The sequence below is a fragment of the Hirundo rustica genome, chromosome 25 (genome assembly GCF_015227805.2).
Source record: "Hirundo rustica isolate bHirRus1 chromosome 25, bHirRus1.pri.v3, whole genome shotgun sequence".
Lineage (NCBI taxonomy): Eukaryota > Metazoa > Chordata > Aves > Passeriformes > Hirundinidae > Hirundo > Hirundo rustica.
Window position 1 is genome coordinate 843,558 of NC_053474.1, and position 15,022 is coordinate 858,579.

The window sequence follows — 15,022 nt, forward strand, 5'->3', positions numbered from 1 at the left end:
CTGCCGTGGGGATTTCCCCCCTCGCTGCCCAGCGCTGTTCGTGCGCGGCTCCGTGCGCTGTCCCCGCGGTTCGGGCCCCGCTGCCGCTCCTCCCGTGCCTTGTGACGCCCTGGCCCCAAACCCGCGGTGGGCCCGGGCCGATGCCGGCCGGGAGGGGCGGCGGAGCGGCCCCGGTAAAACCATCCGTGATCCTCCGGCTCGGCCTCCGCTCTCCTTCCTCCGCCGGGGCTGCGGGTGGGCGTGGGGCGGGCCGGGGCCGCGCTGCCCCGGGCCGGGTGTGTCCTGCACCGGGTGTGTCCTGTACCGGGGTGTTCCGGGCACCGGGGCGTCCCCAGTGTCCCCTTGCACCGGGGTGTCCTCTACACCGGGTGTTCCCTGTACCGGGGTGTCCCCAGTGTCCCCTTGCACCGGGGTGTCCTCTACACCGGGTGTTCCCTGTACCGGGGTGTCCCCTGCACCGGGTGTGCCCCGCACCGGGGTGTCCTCTACACCGGGGTGTCCCCTCGCGAATCCCCCTGCAGCGGGGTGTCCCCGGGTGTCCCCTGTCCCCGCTGTCCCCTGGCGCCGGCCCGGCGCTTGCGCTGCGGCCCCGGAAGGGTTCGTGTCAGGGGCGGGTTCTGGTTCTGGTTCCGGGCGATGGCGGCGGAGGGGCCGCGCCCGGCGCTGGGAGCGGGGCTGAGCAGCGCCGCGGGCCCGCAGGTACCGGGGGGATCCGGGGTTCGGAGATCGGGGCTCCGGGGGTTCGGAGAGCCGGGGGTTCGGGGGTTCGGGACAGCCGGGGGATCGGGGGTTTGGGGCTCCGGGGATCAGGGGTTCGGGGCTCCGGGGATCGGGGTTCGGGGCAGCCGGGCCTGCAGCCCTGGTTGTGTTGCAGTGAGGCAGACGCGGCGGAGCGGGTGCGATGAGCAGCCGGCGCTGAGCCAGCGGAGATGGACGCGGAGGCCGTAAGTGACACGGGGCCGGGACACCCGGACACTGCCCCGGCAAAGGCCCCGCACTCCCCCGACACCTCCCAGCGCCAGCCCCGGGCACTGCCCCGGAACCTTCCCCGACCTTTCCCCAGCAGCAGCCCCGGCCGCTGCCCCTGGCCCCTTCCCCGGCACCGCTCCCCAGCCGCAGATCTGTCAAATCCCAGCCCCGAGGTCAGTGTAAGACCTCCGCAGGAATTCCAGGTCTGTCAGCACGGAGCACAAAGTGCAGAGCTCCAGCAGTAAATCAGTTACTGGGTGTGTTGAGCTTTGTCACTGTGGCGTTCTGTGTCCGGAGCCTTGTGCTGCCTCCTGCCACTGGAGCCTGTGAGTATCACAGGGGCAGAGCTCTTCACCTTTTGGGTGCGGTTCAGAAGTGTCCAAGAGCTCTAAAACAGTTGGTATTAATGAAGGTGCACTCCAAGGCTTCCCCGTGGCGCTGGGCTGGGACAGGCATTGGGTGGATTTGTCACTTGCTGTCACCCAAGAAATGTTCAGAATCCCAGAGTGGTTCAGGTGGGGAGCACTGGAGGTCCTGGTACAGCCCCTGGGCCTCCCAGAGCAGGTTCCTGAGCATTGTGTGCACTGAGTATCTGCAGGGAAGGAGACTCACAGCCGGGGTATTTAACAGTGCTGGTACTAAAGTTGGTGTGAAGGCAGGAGTGTCCCTCCAGTGACACTTTCTTTTGATGTCATTTTCCTCCTGGGCCCTCGATGTGTTGCTGTTTTCCTCCTTTTGCCAGGTTTTCCTTGGTGAGATGCCTGTTGACAGTGCCCGTTACTGACTGGTTTTAGCTTTCAGTCCTGAGGACACTGCACCCACGTTCAGAATGCCCCTGCAGCTGTCTGGCTGTCACCTGTGTTCAGCTGAGCACAGTTCTGCGAAATGGGGACCTCGGGTTCTCTATTACAAGCAGAGAGATAAAAAAGTCAGAGATCAGACTCTTTGGCAGCTTAGGGGAGTTTCGAGAAGGGCACTGACTGGAGTTATTAACTGCGTGCTGTGGGTTCTTGCAGACCATCCCCATCTGGCAGAACAAGCCCCATGGCTCAGCTCGCAGCGTGGTCAGGATGATCGGCTCCAACCTCCCCCTGAAGCCCTGTCCCCGGGCCACCTTCGAGGTGAGTGACCCCTGGGCTTGGGGGTGGCAGGAGGGGCTGGGGCACGACTGGGCACTGCCATCAGGAGCTGCTTTGCCCCCACACATCTGCAGAGTTGTAGCCACAAAGACTGCACCGGTACAGTTAAGTTTAAGATATTTTTTTTAATTATTATTATTTCCTTTTTCTTTAATTCTGTTCTTGTAAAGTGATCGCTGGCAATTCGAGGAAATTCCTGCTCAGGCAGTGTCTGAGCTGGAGATGGAAAGGTGGAGTTTGGACAGGGCTTTGTTGTGTGTCCTCCGGGGAGCCTGGTGCCCCCCGAGCGTGTTCCCGGGGATTGTGGAGTCCCTGACGTCACCCTGGCGGCTCAGCGCTGGCACTCGGACTGGCAGAGAGCTGCACGTGGCCTTGGCAGCGCCTGGCCTGGGTCGGGTGTCCCCTCCTGCCTCACACACCCTGCAGGAAGGAGCAGGAGCTGAGCCAGGGGAGCACAGCATTTCCCAGACACAAAGGATTTCTCTCCCGGCTCAAAAAGCTTCAACAACTGTGCAAACCAAAGGAGAGCTGCTGGGATTGCTGCTGTGCGTGTGCCAGGGGAGCAAACACCATCTCCTCAGCGGCATTTCCTTTTGCCAGGTGCTGCCAAGTGTCTCAGATCTGTATTTGAATGAGGTGCCCCCCGTCCCCACCCTGGCTGACATCGTGTGGATCGCAGCGGACGATGAGGAGACCTACGCCAGGGTCAGGTTGGTTTTCATCTGCTGGTTTCTGTCACAGGGCTCAGGCCAGACACGGCTCAGGCAGCCACAGCCTCCGGTCCCCTCAGGGTCCGATGTGGTGCCTCTTGAAAGACGTTTTTCATAGAGGAGGGGAAAAATAATGACAGAGTACCCGGAGAGGAATTGCTGCAGGAGGTGCCAGGAGCCTGTGCCATGTCCTGTTTCCCTCACTGGTCTGGGCGCAGTAACCCCCTGCTCCAGGGTGTTTCTGGTCAGGAAGTGGAAGGGTTGAGTTCTCCCAGGACTGAAATGCCCCGTCCAGCCTGGCCTTGGACACTTCCAGGGATGCAGGGGCATCCCGTGTTCCTGGAGCTGCAGAGAGCACAGAGGCTTCCTTTGTTTTGGTGGAGGCTCTGCTGCCTCAGGGGAGGCCAGGCTTTGTCAGGGAGAGGTTTGGACGTCGTGACTGACGGGTTTTTGTCCCCAGAAGCGACACTCGCCCGCTGAAGCACAAGTGGAAGCCCAGTCCCTTCACAGTGATCCAGAGGAACGCCTCAGTGCCCAACCTGAGGAAGCAGGAGGAGAAGCTGCTGGCCCTGAAGAAGCCCGGTTTGCCAGCCCTGAGCCGCACCACAGAGCTGCAGGACGAGCTGAGTCACCTGCGCAGCCAGATCGCCAAGATCGTGGCCGCGGGCTCAGGTGGGCTCAGAATTCCTGCTGGGGCTGAGCCCTGGTGTGTCCTCCAGGCCCGCTCAGGGCTGTTCTCCAGCAGCTCCCTCGCTGGGATGTTGGCTCTGGGGGCAGCTCAGGGGCTGCGTTGAGGTTTCCATTCTCTTGTGGAAAAGCTGTCCCACGTTTTGCTGTGAGCTCATCCGCCCTCCTCGTTTTCTCTTCCAGCCTCTGCCCAGCTGACGCCAGATCTGTTATCTCCAGGGAGCTCCAATGCCTCCTCTCCTGTGCACTGCTTCGGGCCCTCTTTCCAGTCCACCACGTCCTTTGTGATCAGCGACATCACGGAGGAGGAGGCGGAGCTGGAGAGCCCCGAGCTGCCCTCGGTGGCCGAGCTGCCCGCGGTGTCCGTGCTCTGCTCCGAGAGCTGCAGGCCGGAGCCCAAGGACCCCGACGAGGAGGACTCCGTGTCCCTCTCCAAGGCCAGCAGCTTTGCTGACATGATGGGAATTCTCAAAGACATTCACAGGATGAAGCAGAGCAAAGACTTGTAAGTGCTTCCTGAACTTGTCTTTTTATTTTGTGTCGAATCGGTGCGGAGCCTGCGCTGTGTCCTCCGTTCCTGGGGGAAATGCCTCTTTAGAGCAGCACTTGGGAACTCATTCCTGGGGTTTTTTGTCTTTCTGGGACAGGAGATCATGGAGAATTTAATGGGGGAAATACCTCCTTGGAGCAGAACTTGGTAACACATTCCTGGGTTTGTTTTGTTGGTTTTTTTTTCCTTGATAGGAAAGAGTGGAGGGGAATTTAAGTTGCTCATCCCAATGTTTGGCTGTTCCAGCTTGTTCACCTGATAAAAAGCTGTGTTTGCCCAGATGCAGACCAGCCCTGTGTGTGTTGGCAGCTTTCGGAGTGAGGAGAGTGCTGGTCTTAGCCCAGCTCACATTCCCAGGCAGTTGGGAAGCTCAGCAGCTTTTCCAACGTGGAATTTAACACGTGGAGCTTCTCAGCTTCTGTGGTTCTTCATCTGGCCCAGCTCTGGGCGTGGGCAGGGTGAGTTTGCACTTGTCTCATGAGGAGCTGACGAGTTCTGATCATGAGAACTCCTGAAGCTGCTCCATGGACAAGATGAGAACTGAATTCCTTCTCCGGTGCTGGCTGTGCCTCCTGCCTTTCACACGCTCAGATCGCAGTGCTGGAGCTCAGTCTCCACGGTTTTCATTCTGTTGGGTGAGATTCCTGGCCAAAAATCCCACACTGGGTGGTGGCTGGGCACAGTTGCTGTTTCCTGATTGGCTTTGGAAGGAATCGGATTCTCAGCACTGAAAAAATTCCGGTCAGGTGAGAGGAACACGCTCGGCTTCCACACCCAGAGCACCAGGGGGTGTCACACCTCCATCCCTCACTAAATTCACCCCTCTGCTCTGGTTTTCCTGAGGGGAGCTGCCAGATCCCCCTTCCTGGGCTTCAGAGGGAGCCAGGAGCCATCCCCTCCACCCTGGGCTGGTTCTCTGGAGCTCCTGCAGCGATTGCTGCCTCACAAAGCTGGAGCTGAGCCATTTCCCTCCTCAGCTCCTCTGCCTCAGCCTCTCCTGCACGCAGCAGTGATGGTCTGGGGGTATTACAGCTTAATTAAAGCCGTCTGAAGAGGTGCAGGTAGCTGAAAAATTAATTGCTGATGTTCATTCTTTGATGAGCTCTAATTCCTGATTGTGGTGCGGTTGTGGCACAGCCCCTGTGCCCCCCCAGCTGCACTGGGCAGCACTGGGGAGCCTGGAGAGGGTCAGGTGCTCTTTAAGTGCAGGGAAAAAGGTGCTTCAAGATGCAAAAGATGCTTGAAAAGATAATTGCATCGTTGTTTCTGTTCTGCTGCTGTGTGGGACTCAGTGTTTAAACTGAGCCTTTGTGTTTAAACTCAGCCTTGGAAGCTTCAGGAAGGAGTGAGGAACTTTGAGAAATGTGCCTGCTTCAGCAAATGTGAACTAAAGCCTGTTCCAGTGTCTGCTGGAAATAATCCAGGGGCTTTGTTTGGGGTTTTTTTGGTGTTTTTGTTTGTTTGGGTTTTTTGTTTGTTTGTTTATTTGGTTGGGTTTTTTGGTGTTTTTTTTTTTTTTGTCTTTTAGGAATGTTTAAAACTCCCATAGTGTTTTCTGAGTGAGGGAGGGCTTCAGCTATGAAAAAAGAAATAAAATAAAGCTCTGAGGTTATTATTTGCAGGTTGTAAACAAAAGCTGAGGGAAAAGAACTGAGGTTGGGCATGCTGTAAAATAATCTAAAGGGAGCTGCTTGTGTGACCTTGTTGAAGGAGGCAGATTGCCCTGGGAACAGAACTGGTGTAGCTGAAGGAAACCTGCACAAACCCCGCTTTCAAATGCCTGGAATCTCCCGTTTTGAAACAGGGAAGCAGAAATCCATAGTGCCACAAAATTAATGAAAAAAACCTGACACTTCCAGGACTCGCCCCAAACACCTCACTGAGGAGTGATTTATGTGGAGGGGTTGTATGCTGTAAATAATTAATGAAGGTTTGGGGTGGTTGCCTGTTATTAGCACAGTGGAATAAGAATTACCCAGAGCTTTGAGGATGAGATTTCCGGGATCCCCCTGGAGCCACGAAACGAGCTCCTGGTCAGTTCCTGGCTGAATTTTCCCTCTTTTTGTTGTTTTGTGGTTGTTTTTCTTGCACCTCCTACACTTGTGGCAGCATCTCATGACAAAATCTGCAGGAGGACACCGGGGAGACTCCAGGCAGAGGTGCTAATCAGGAATTTGTGCGTCTGTCCCCTGCAGGAACCGCCCGTCCATGAAGGAGGAGGACCCGGCCGTGCTCATCGCCGAGGTCCTGAGAAGGAAATTTGCCCTCAAGGATGAAGACCTGGCCCTGAAGGAGAAGTGATGCCGCTGTCACTCAGCTCTGTAAGCAAAAGCGTTTTATGCTCTCCAAATCTCCACAGTAGCTGCCTTCTCCTGAGGATTGAGCCTTTTGCCTCTTTTATTAATCAGACATGGTTTGTGCACCGGACACTTCATTAGGAAAGACCCTTGGGGTTGGATGTGTTTTCCACGTGTTGTTGTATTTAAGAAAAAACCTTTTTAAGAAGATGGAAGCTCTTTCCCACCCGTGTTTTGCTGTTGGTGGCTGGTGAGGATGTCCTGGAGTGCTGCTGGATGAAGTTCTTTCTACCTGCACTTTTCCTTAGGTTCCAGTTAAGCATTAAGCTGTAAGGATAGAACCACTTCCCCTGCCCAGTGTGAACGGGACAAACCTCCAGTCCTTTATCCTGAGGACGGTACAGAGCTGCTGAGAACGAGCTCCTGGCTGCTTCCAGCTCTCCAGGGCTCTGGGGGCTGCTGCATCGTGGTGGGAAAAGGCGTTTTCCCAAAAAAACCCCAAACCCTGGCTCGGCTCAGAGGGATTTCGTGTGCCCTGGGTGTTTCTTCTCTCACAGATCAGCCCACCGTTGCATGACAGAACAGCCTTAATTTCTCGCCAGTAATTCAGTGTTCCATTTCCAGTCCCTGTGTGCCCAGCCCGTGTTTTATTTCGCCTTCCAGAGGTCTGTTCACTGACCTGGCACCGAAGCAAAGCGCCGAGCTCCCCAAGCACACCGGGCACGGAGGAGCTTGGCCCTGGCTGTGGTTCCCCCTCACTCAGAGAGCTCTCCCCCAGCTCCACGTTCCCTGCACTGTCCCCCATGGCTGTATTTAAAGTATGATTTTTTTTTTCCTTTCTATAAAATGGAGCCTTAATAAGACACCGATGGTCTGTGGGGTTATTGATGGGGTCGGGGTGGGGCTGGTGTGTGGGGCAGGCTGGAGGGGGGGAACCCCAGACATTCAGGGGCCAGGGCCTTCCTTAATCCACCTCGATTCCCTTGAAAAATTAAATCATCATCCCCACCTCCAAAACGAGAGAAGAGCCTTGTGGCAGAGAGAAGATTTAAGGATGATCGGTGTTGGAGAGCTCCTCCCCTCCTGTGTGCACCCCAGAGCCCCTGCAGGATGTGGTCTCTGTCCCTGTCCCCTCGAGGCTCCTCTGCACCAGGATTTGGTGCATTTTGGGCCCTGCCTGCGGAGATGGAGCTGTCAGAGAGTCCCTGCTCTGGAATGTGCTCCCTGTGCAGGACCCTGACCCAAACAGCCAAACCCTGAGAAACAAACTCCAGCCTTTTATTTGCATTAACACAACGTCTCAGGGAACGAGGAGGGGCTGGGGGCTGCACCGAGGTGTTCCCCAGCTCTGAGCACGCCCTGAACCCCCAGAGCCGGGCTGGGTCACTCAGCAGTGTTTAATGACCCTGTTCCCCTCCGAGTCCTGTGTGAAGAGGCACTCAGAGCCCAGCTCCAGGCGCTGGCTGGGGCTGCAGCTGTCCCTGTCCCTGTCCCTGTGAGCAATGACCCTGTTCCCTTGGGAGTCCTGGCAGAAGAGCTGCCTGCAGGAATCCCCCGGGGTCTGGCCCCGCTCCCTGAGGGGCTGAGCTCGCCCCGGGCTCTGGGGAGAGCAGCAAACGGCTCTGGGAGCAGCCCCTGGGACGGGATTTGTGTTCTCAGCCCCAGCAGAACCCGTCCCAGAGCCAGCTTTGCTCCAGGGCTGTGGTTTCCTGCTCCCTGAGGCCGTTTCTCCAGGAAATAACCGGGATTCGTTCCTGTGAGCGTCGATCCCGCCGTGCTGCGAGCCCTGGGAGAAGCTGCAGCACCAGGAATCCCCCCCAGCCCCACGGGAGGCTCTGCTCTGCCTCCGAGACGCCACTGGGAGCTCCAGGGGATCCAGAGGTGCTTTCCATGCCCGGGATGAGCCCTGCACCCCCTGCTCGGCTCCAGGGGGCTCCTCCAGCTGTGGCAAGGCCAGGATCTTCACAGGACAGGGAGCCAGAGGAACCCCTGAGTCCTTCCAGTCCTTATTTGGGGTGCAGGGGGTCGGCCTGGAGTTTTCTTTGTCTCTTTCGTCTGAAAACAACAGGGACTTGGTGACAGCAGCCCCATCTCGCAGGGTCCGTCCCTCCCACAGCGTCACTGCTGTGCCCTGCGTGTCCCCAGGGATTGTCCCCACAGCCCAGCAGTGCCACCACCCCGCAGTGACCCCCTGCTGCTGCAGGGGCTGTCCTGGAGCTGCACCCACAGCTCCGGGCTGGGTCACTGCAGCGAGACACGAGAGCTGCACCTTCAGCTGCTCAAAGTTACCAAAAACCCCCTGAGAACTCCCCAGGGAAAGTGCCCTGGCAGAGGCATCAAGTCCCACATTCGCCTCTGAAACCATTTAATATAAAATCCAAGCTCCCGATACCAGCCAGCTCCTCCTTCCTTTACCCTCTGCACCCGAAAATGAACTTTTCTGCCCAGCAAAGCAGCCAGGAGATGAGAGAGGGGTTTGTAATGCCTGAGCCTCCTTCCCCTGGGCCCCAGGTACCTGTGTGGGGGCTGAAGAAGGTGGGGATGGTGGTTTGCCTGCTGCCAGGCTCTGGGAGCAGCGCCAGGCTCTGTTTCCTCTCGGGAATTCGGGTGGGTGCTCTCAGCTTGGCGCCGAGGGGCTGCGGGAAGAAACAAGTGAAAAATATTAAAATAAATCTAAAACCAACTCTGCCCCTCTTCCAGCGCTGTGGCGCAGCTCCCGCCTTCATCGTGCAGCAGCAGAGTCATTTGGGTTGGAAATCCTGGAATAACTGGGGTTGGAGGGGTCTCTGGAGATGTCCCAGTCCAAGCCCTGCCCAGGCAGGGTCACCTGGAGCAGGTGGCACAGGAACACCTCCAGGTGGCTCTGAGATGTCCCCGCAGAGGGAGACCCCAGCGCTCCCTGGGCAGCTGTCCCAGGGCTCTGCCGCCCTCATGGAAAGTTCTTTCTCATGTTGAGGTGGAACTCGTGGTTTAGTTTATGGCCGTTGCTCCTCATTCTGTCACTGTCACCACCTCAGACAGCCCCTGGGGATGTTTTGTGTGGATTGATGGGATCCCCTCTCAGCTTTCCCTTCTCCAGACCGACCCGGCCCGGCTCCCGCAGCCTCCCCTCACGGGGAGGAGCTCCCGAGCGATCCCCGCCCGCGGAATGCGGGGTTTATGCGGGGTTTCTGCGGGGTTTCTGCGCGGTCCCGCCGCCCCCCGGTGCCCGCCCGGGCCTCACCCGCGCCGGGCCCCGCTTCAGCTCGGCCGTGTCCAGCCACACCCCGCAGGCCTCGGCCGGGGCCGCGCCGCCCCCGCGCCGCCGCCTCATCCCGGGGCTCCCCCGTTCCCGGTTTGTCCCGGTTTATTCCCTGTTTATTCCCGGGTTATTCCCGGGTTATTCCCGGTTTGTCCGGTCCCGGTTTCCCGCTCGCGCCCGCCCCTCCCTCAGCGCGCAGTGCGCACGCGCCGCCCGCAGGAACGGACCAATGGGGACGAAGGGTGGGGTCACATGACATGAGACCACGCCCACAGGGGGCGGTGGCACCGCAGCCCCCGCGGAGCAGCGGGAGCGGCCCCGAGAGCGGGGCGGTACCGGGGCGGTACCGGGGCGGTACCGGGGGCAGTACCGGGGCAGTACCGGGGCGGTACCGGGGGCAGTACCGGGGCAGTACCGGGGCAGTACCGGGGGCAGTACCGGGGGCAGTACCGGGGCAGTACCGGGGCGGTACCGGGGGCAGTACCGGGGCAGTACCGGGGCAGTACCGGGGGCAGTACCGGGGGCAGTACCGGGGCAGTACCGGGGCGGTACCGGGGGCGGATTTTCTCCTTGCGTTTCCCCCTGAATCCACATCGGGGCAGCCACAGCTGTTCCCAGCCCCGACCCAGTGCCGGGGTTCCTCCTCGCATCAACCCCTCCTCTCCCTGCGCTTTCGGGGCCAGGGCTGTGCCCATCCTGCTCCCACAGGGTAAAGCACAGGGCCCTGGCACTGCTTGGACAGCCCTGAACAACTCCCTCAGCCCTGTTAGAGGGACCTGAAATTATATTAAATTAATTTGTCACCTTGGTTTAAACAGCCTCACCTTGTACTGTTGCCATGGTTTAGAGTCCAACAGGGGCCAGATGGCCTCTCCTTATCTCCTGCTGGGGACCTGGCAGCTTCCCAGAGCCTGCCCCAGCCCACCGGGACACGCAAAACACTCTGTTCCAACTTGTTTATTCAGAGCCGAACGGAACCCGGGTACCATTCTATGAGCAAGCTGGAACTTACACTGGATTAAAAAAGCATAAAAAGCATCTCTCTGATTCCCTAGAGAAAGCACTTGCTGAGTTCATGAAGCAGCATGTGGAGGCCTGGGGCAGGACTTGCGCTGGGCTCTGTTCTTCTTTACTCCTCCTTGAGGCCCAGCTTGCTCCTCACCCTCTGGGCCATGTAGATGGCTGTGAGGACAGAGCAGGCGACGGTGACCAGGAAGAGGGCAGAGAAGTCGTAAGCTGGGCCGCCCTGCAGGGAGGAGTAGATCTCCCTCCGGGACTCGTAGTCCAGCACCACGGCCTCGATCTGCGCCAGCGTGCAGAGCACCAGGAACACGTGGAAGATCTGGTGGCTCTGCCCGAAGAAGTGGCACTTCCCCGGGAACCACTTCTCGGGGTAGGGGTGGGAGAAGAAGAAGGCCCCGAGGAGGAAGAAGAGCACCTGGCACTTGTGGTAGAGCAGGGCGGGCTCCGGGCGCGCCGAGGTGCAGATGCGATGGATCACGGGGCTGATGTCCAGCAGGTAGGCCAGCCCCGAGGGCAGCTCCTGGCACAGGCGGCCGGGCAGCGAGCAGGCCGGGTGGAAGCGGAACTTGGCGTAGCAGGAGCCGGCGCAGGACAGCCAGGCCAGCGCCGCCGCCAGCGGCAGGAAGAAGCCGCGCACGCGCTCGTGCCAGGAGGGCTCGATGGCGTAGTAGAAGTGCCCCAGGGCGCTGCCGTACTGGTACACGGCCACCCCCACGTAGTCCATGAAGAAGAAGCTGTAGTGCCAGAACTCGGACTTGGCCTGCAGCAGGTGGGCCAGGCTGCTGAAGGTCAGGTAGGTGAGGGAGGCGACCAGGATGATGAGCAGCGGCCGGGCGTGCGCGTCCTGCCCGAAGTCCACGCGCTGCCAGAGGCGCTGGAAGCGCAGCAGCAGCACCGGCGCGGCCGCCAGGTGCGACCAGACGTTGATGGCCTCGTTGTGCTGCTGGAAGAGCGTGGAGAAGTAGTAGCGCCAGGTCTGGCGCACGGGCCGGTAGCCGCCGTGGATGTAGGGCTTCCAGAACACCGGCGGCACCTCGGCGCTGCTCACCGTGGCCGGGGACAGCGGCGCCAGCAGCGGCGGGAGCTGCCTCAGGTTGATGAAGAGCCGGCTGAGCTTCTCCGTCACCACCGTGGCCATGATGGGTCCTCGCTGCGCAAAATCACCTCTGGGGAGGAGAGGGAGTTTTGCTCTGGGGTTTAGTGGGGACTCTAACATAAAAATCAACGAGCAGGGGATGTTCAAATGCTCTGCTTGGGGTTTTCGCCCTGGAGAATCCCCAACAACAGCGGGGGAGGCTGAAGGGAGGTGTAAGAACTCCTGAGGTGCCTCTGCTGTGTGGGGAGCTCCGAGGACACGAGTCTGGGGTTAAATGGCAATAATGAACTCACCAGGACACACCAGTGCCTGGCTCACCCCCTTCCCTGCGGTTTGGGAACTGCTGAACAAACCAAGCATCCTAAACAAAGCTCCCGCTCCAGATTCCCCCTCCTGGAAACTGTTTGCAGTGCCTGTCCCTACAAATACCAACGCTCAACAGGGGCTGCAACTCCTGCGGTTGGATTTCTATGTCCTTCTTTCAGCTCCTGATTTTCCAAGAAGCTTCCTGACCACAACGTGGCCCGAGTGAGTTCATCCTGTTGCGCCACCAAGGTCCAGCAGCGTAATCTTTGTGAGCAGGAATTTCCATATTTATGTTTTGGAAGCTGCTGTCCTTACCCAGATAAAGGCAGCCCTGCCAGCTCCTTCGGCCTTTTCGTAAAAACTTACTGAACAGAACATGCCCAAAATGAGATTCTCCCCCGACTTTACCTGCTCTTGCTCAGACAAGTCCTGAGGAAAACCTGATTCACGTCCAGCTCCAGTGCTGATCTATGCCTCAACCCCAGGAAAAACTCTTCAAAGTTTGGGAACAGGAGGAGGTGGGGATGGGACTGTTTGTTTTAAAAAACTCTGTAATTTCCTCATCAGGCTGTAACTCATTCCTGCCTGAATCCAAGAGGCACAGACACAGAAATAAACAGGACTTTGCTGCTCGGTTTCCCTCCCAAATGCCCTTTGCCCACCTGGCCTGGCTGGAGAGGCCCCACATCCCGAACAGCCCCCGCGGCCGGGCAGCGCCTCGCAAAGGGCGATCCCGATCCTCCCCCGGCGCCCTAAACCCTCCCGGAAAGCTGCCAGGGAAGAACTGACCCCGTGAACCTCTTCCTGCACTGAACCGAAACAGCCCCGAGCGCTGTCACGGACCGAGGGCAAAAGCAGAACTTCCCAGGTTCAGCTGTTTTGACCTAAATTCCAGGGGCAGCTTGGAAGCAAACACGGCCCGGAGAACTTGCCTCAGGTCCAGCGCTGCCGCTGCCCTCCAGGTGCAGGGGAAGGGGCTCCGGGCCCGCTCCGGCTCCCAGGAGAGAAATTCCTGCGGGAAAGGCGGCCCTGGCTCTGCCGGGGGAGATGCTGTGTCAGGAGCGGCCAAGCACCGGGCAGGAAAGGGAGCGGTGTTTACTTCAACCCCTCCGAAACTTGTCGGAGCAGGATTCAATTCGCCGAGCTCTTCCCAGCTACCGAGCCTTGAGCAAGGCTCCGTTATGAAGGGAGCGCATCCTGGAAATCCCTCATCTGCCTCGTACTCCAAATAACACCCTCCCCTTCCCCACGAGCTGTCTCGGTAACGCTGCCTCAACCGCCTGGCGTTTCCTCCGCAGCGTTTCCTTTGCCCGGCAGCTCCCACCCCTCCCGCTGAATTTTTCTGTGATGATAAAGACTCGCCCCCGGCTGTTTACATCCCTGCTTGCTCCCGTCACACAGCGGCACCCAGCCTCCCAAAGCCTCCCAAAGGCTCCCAAAGCCTCCCAAAGCCTCCCAAAGGCTCCCAAAGGCTCCCAAAGGCTCCCAAAGCACAAGCAGCTTTCATTTTCAAATCACCGCTGGCTCCCCCCAGCTCCGATCAGCCCCGCATCCACCCGAGCCCCCGCAGAGCAGCAGCTCCAGCCCTGCCAAACCTTCCGGGCAGCCCAGGGTGGTCCTCCCTCCCCTGGGACGGGGATGAGGAGGGCTTTGGTCCCCTTCCCCTGGCGGTGCCCCCGGGACCCCCAGCCCCGCCCCGGCACCTGCGGAACGGCTCGGTCCGGGCCCGGCCCCGCCGCTTCCTCCGCCCGCTGCCCGCGGCTCCTCCCGGCCGGGCGGGCGGGGGTCGCGGCTCCTTGGGGCTGCTCCGAGCCGCTGCTGCTCCCTGCGGACCCCCGACGCGGCTCCGCATCCCTCCCTGAGCTGTGGAGCTTTTTTTTTTTTTAATATTTTTGAGGACGCCGAGTCCTGTTTTCCTGCCCCGATCACTCCCCTCCCTTACCCCGCTCTAGGGGCAGCGCTGCCCTCTCCCTCCCAGCCCCCGGAATTCCCCCCAGGAGCGCTCGGAGAGCCCAGGGCAGCCCTGAAGCCCCGGCTCAGCTCGGGCACACAGACCCGTGAAGCAGAAGGAAGAGGAGGGAACAGAAGGCCCCGCGCCGGGCTCTGACAGCTCTGGCAAGCCCAAACATCACATTTAGCATCGATTTGAGCTCCAGCACCATTTGGGGTTTGGCAGAGCTGCCATTCTCCTCCTCCACGTTTGGAGAGAGGAGAAAAAAACCCCACACGGCATTTGAGACACTCTTTCCTCAGCAGGTAACAACATTAAAATGAAGATCTGGGGGTTCTGGTTGCTGATCGTGCCTCATTTTGTACCGGGGAGCTGCTCCAGGCCTCCCTCCGGCCTCCATTACGCCGTGCCAGGTGCTCCCCTCCCTCCTGGCTGCGCTCCAAGCTTTGTCTCGAAGGTCAGAGCCCTGTTTTCCTGCGCTCCCGGCGCCGGGCAGCTCCTGCCCCCATCCCGGGGCAGCCCGGCCCCGCTCCGTGTCCTCGGCGCTGGAGCAGCCCCCGGAGCCGCCGCCTCTCCCCAGCTGGGAGCAGCAGCACGGACTCCCGAGCACCTCGAGCTGTGGCGCATCCAAGGGCCGCTGGAAATCCTTCAGGGAAGGGACGCGCTGCGGCGTTCCGGGGCCGTGTCCCGCTGCTCCTGGCACTGCCCGGACACGGGAAAAGCTTCCCGAGCCGAGCCTCCTTCTCCACCACAGCCCACGCGACAGCCAAGTGACCCAGGGCTCCGGGAGCCTCTCAAAAGCACAAATTCCCTGTGGCTTTTCCATCCTCAGGTGCTCCGGCTGCGGAGTTCAACTGCGAACAAACCCGGGAGCCAAGCCCGGCTCAAGGACAGCCCGGTGTCACCAGTGTCCCCTCCCCGGGGCTGTGACAGGGTGGCAGCACCTGGTCACAGCCCCAGCACCTGTGGCCATCCTCAGGGGAAGGTTTGGGGTGCAACAGAGATTTTGTTCCAAATCCACCTAAAAATCATCCTTCCTCAGAGCTGCTCCCA

At 59.6% G+C, this 15,022-nt stretch overlaps 3 protein-coding genes across 9 annotated transcripts; 1 reads left to right on the plus strand and 2 right to left on the minus strand.

Annotated features, from left to right (window-relative positions):
* The first annotated feature begins 621 nt into the window (after positions 1–621).
* MTFR1L (mitochondrial fission regulator 1 like) lies at positions 622–7,215 on the plus strand. Of its 3 annotated transcripts, none has more exons than XM_040086264.2 (7): positions 622–699; positions 1,986–2,090; positions 2,709–2,818; positions 3,279–3,490; positions 3,689–4,010; positions 6,251–6,376; positions 6,661–7,215. In XM_040086264.2, exons 1-6 carry the CDS (start codon positions 637–639, stop codon positions 6,354–6,356), a joined length of 918 nt encoding a protein of 305 aa, XP_039942198.1. In that variant the 5' UTR covers positions 622–636; the 3' UTR covers positions 6,357–6,376; positions 6,661–7,215. The 3 variants fall into 3 exon arrangements, with proteins under 3 accessions (XP_039942198.1, XP_039942197.1, XP_039942199.1); XM_040086265.2 differs by adding an exon at positions 875–944 and having other exon boundaries at positions 631–699; positions 6,251–7,215; XM_040086263.2 differs by having other exon boundaries at positions 6,251–7,215.
* Positions 7,216–7,609: 394 nt separating this feature from the next.
* Positions 7,610–9,750, minus strand: LOC120763146 (aurora kinase A and ninein-interacting protein-like). The gene is made up of 3 exons (XM_040086266.2): positions 9,576–9,750; positions 8,868–8,988; positions 7,610–8,407 (listed from the first exon to the last, which is right to left on the minus strand). The coding sequence occupies exons 1-3, from the start codon at positions 9,663–9,665 to the stop codon at positions 7,740–7,742; spliced, it is 879 nt and encodes a 292-aa protein (XP_039942200.1). The 5' UTR covers positions 9,666–9,750; the 3' UTR covers positions 7,610–7,739.
* A 785-nt stretch (positions 9,751–10,535) lies between these two features.
* PAQR7 (progestin and adipoQ receptor family member 7) lies at positions 10,536–13,750 on the minus strand. 5 transcript variants are annotated; one of them, XM_040086257.2, is made up of 3 exons: positions 13,722–13,750; positions 12,951–13,053; positions 10,536–11,782 (listed from the first exon to the last, which is right to left on the minus strand). In XM_040086257.2, exon 3 carries the CDS (start codon positions 11,752–11,754, stop codon positions 10,723–10,725), a length of 1,032 nt encoding a protein of 343 aa, XP_039942191.1. In that variant the 5' UTR covers positions 11,755–11,782; positions 12,951–13,053; positions 13,722–13,750; the 3' UTR covers positions 10,536–10,722. The 5 variants fall into 5 exon arrangements, with proteins under 5 accessions (XP_039942191.1, XP_039942187.1, XP_039942190.1 ...); XM_040086253.1 differs by having other exon boundaries at positions 13,614–13,729; XM_040086256.2 differs by lacking the exon at positions 13,722–13,750 and having other exon boundaries at positions 10,536–11,559; positions 11,665–11,782; positions 12,951–13,505.
* Positions 13,751–15,022: the final 1,272 nt, after the last annotated feature.

Coding starts and splice junctions, on each gene's coding strand:
- MTFR1L (XM_040086263.2), top strand. CDS start 637: ATGGCGGCGGAGGGGCCGCGCCCGGCGCTGGGAGCGGGGCTGAGCAGC. Junction 2,091..2,708: donor GTCCCCGGGCCACCTTCGAG/GTGAGTGACCCC, acceptor TCCTTTTGCCAG/GTGCTGCCAAGTGTCTCAGA. Junction 3,491..3,688: donor GATCGTGGCCGCGGGCTCAG/GTGGGCTCAGAA, acceptor TTTCTCTTCCAG/CCTCTGCCCAGCTGACGCCA.
- LOC120763146 (XM_040086266.2), bottom strand. CDS start 9,665: ATGAGGCGGCGGCGCGGGGGCGGCGCGGCCCCGGCCGAGGCCTGCGGG. Junction 8,989..9,575: donor TGAAGCGGGGCCCGGCGCGG/GTGAGGCCCGGG, acceptor TTCTTCCCGCAG/CCCCTCGGCGCCAAGCTGAG. Junction 8,408..8,867: donor CTTCTTCAGCCCCCACACAG/GTACCTGGGGCC, acceptor TGTTGTTTTCAG/ACGAAAGAGACAAAGAAAAC.
- PAQR7 (XM_040086257.2), bottom strand. CDS start 11,754: ATGGCCACGGTGGTGACGGAGAAGCTCAGCCGGCTCTTCATCAACCTG.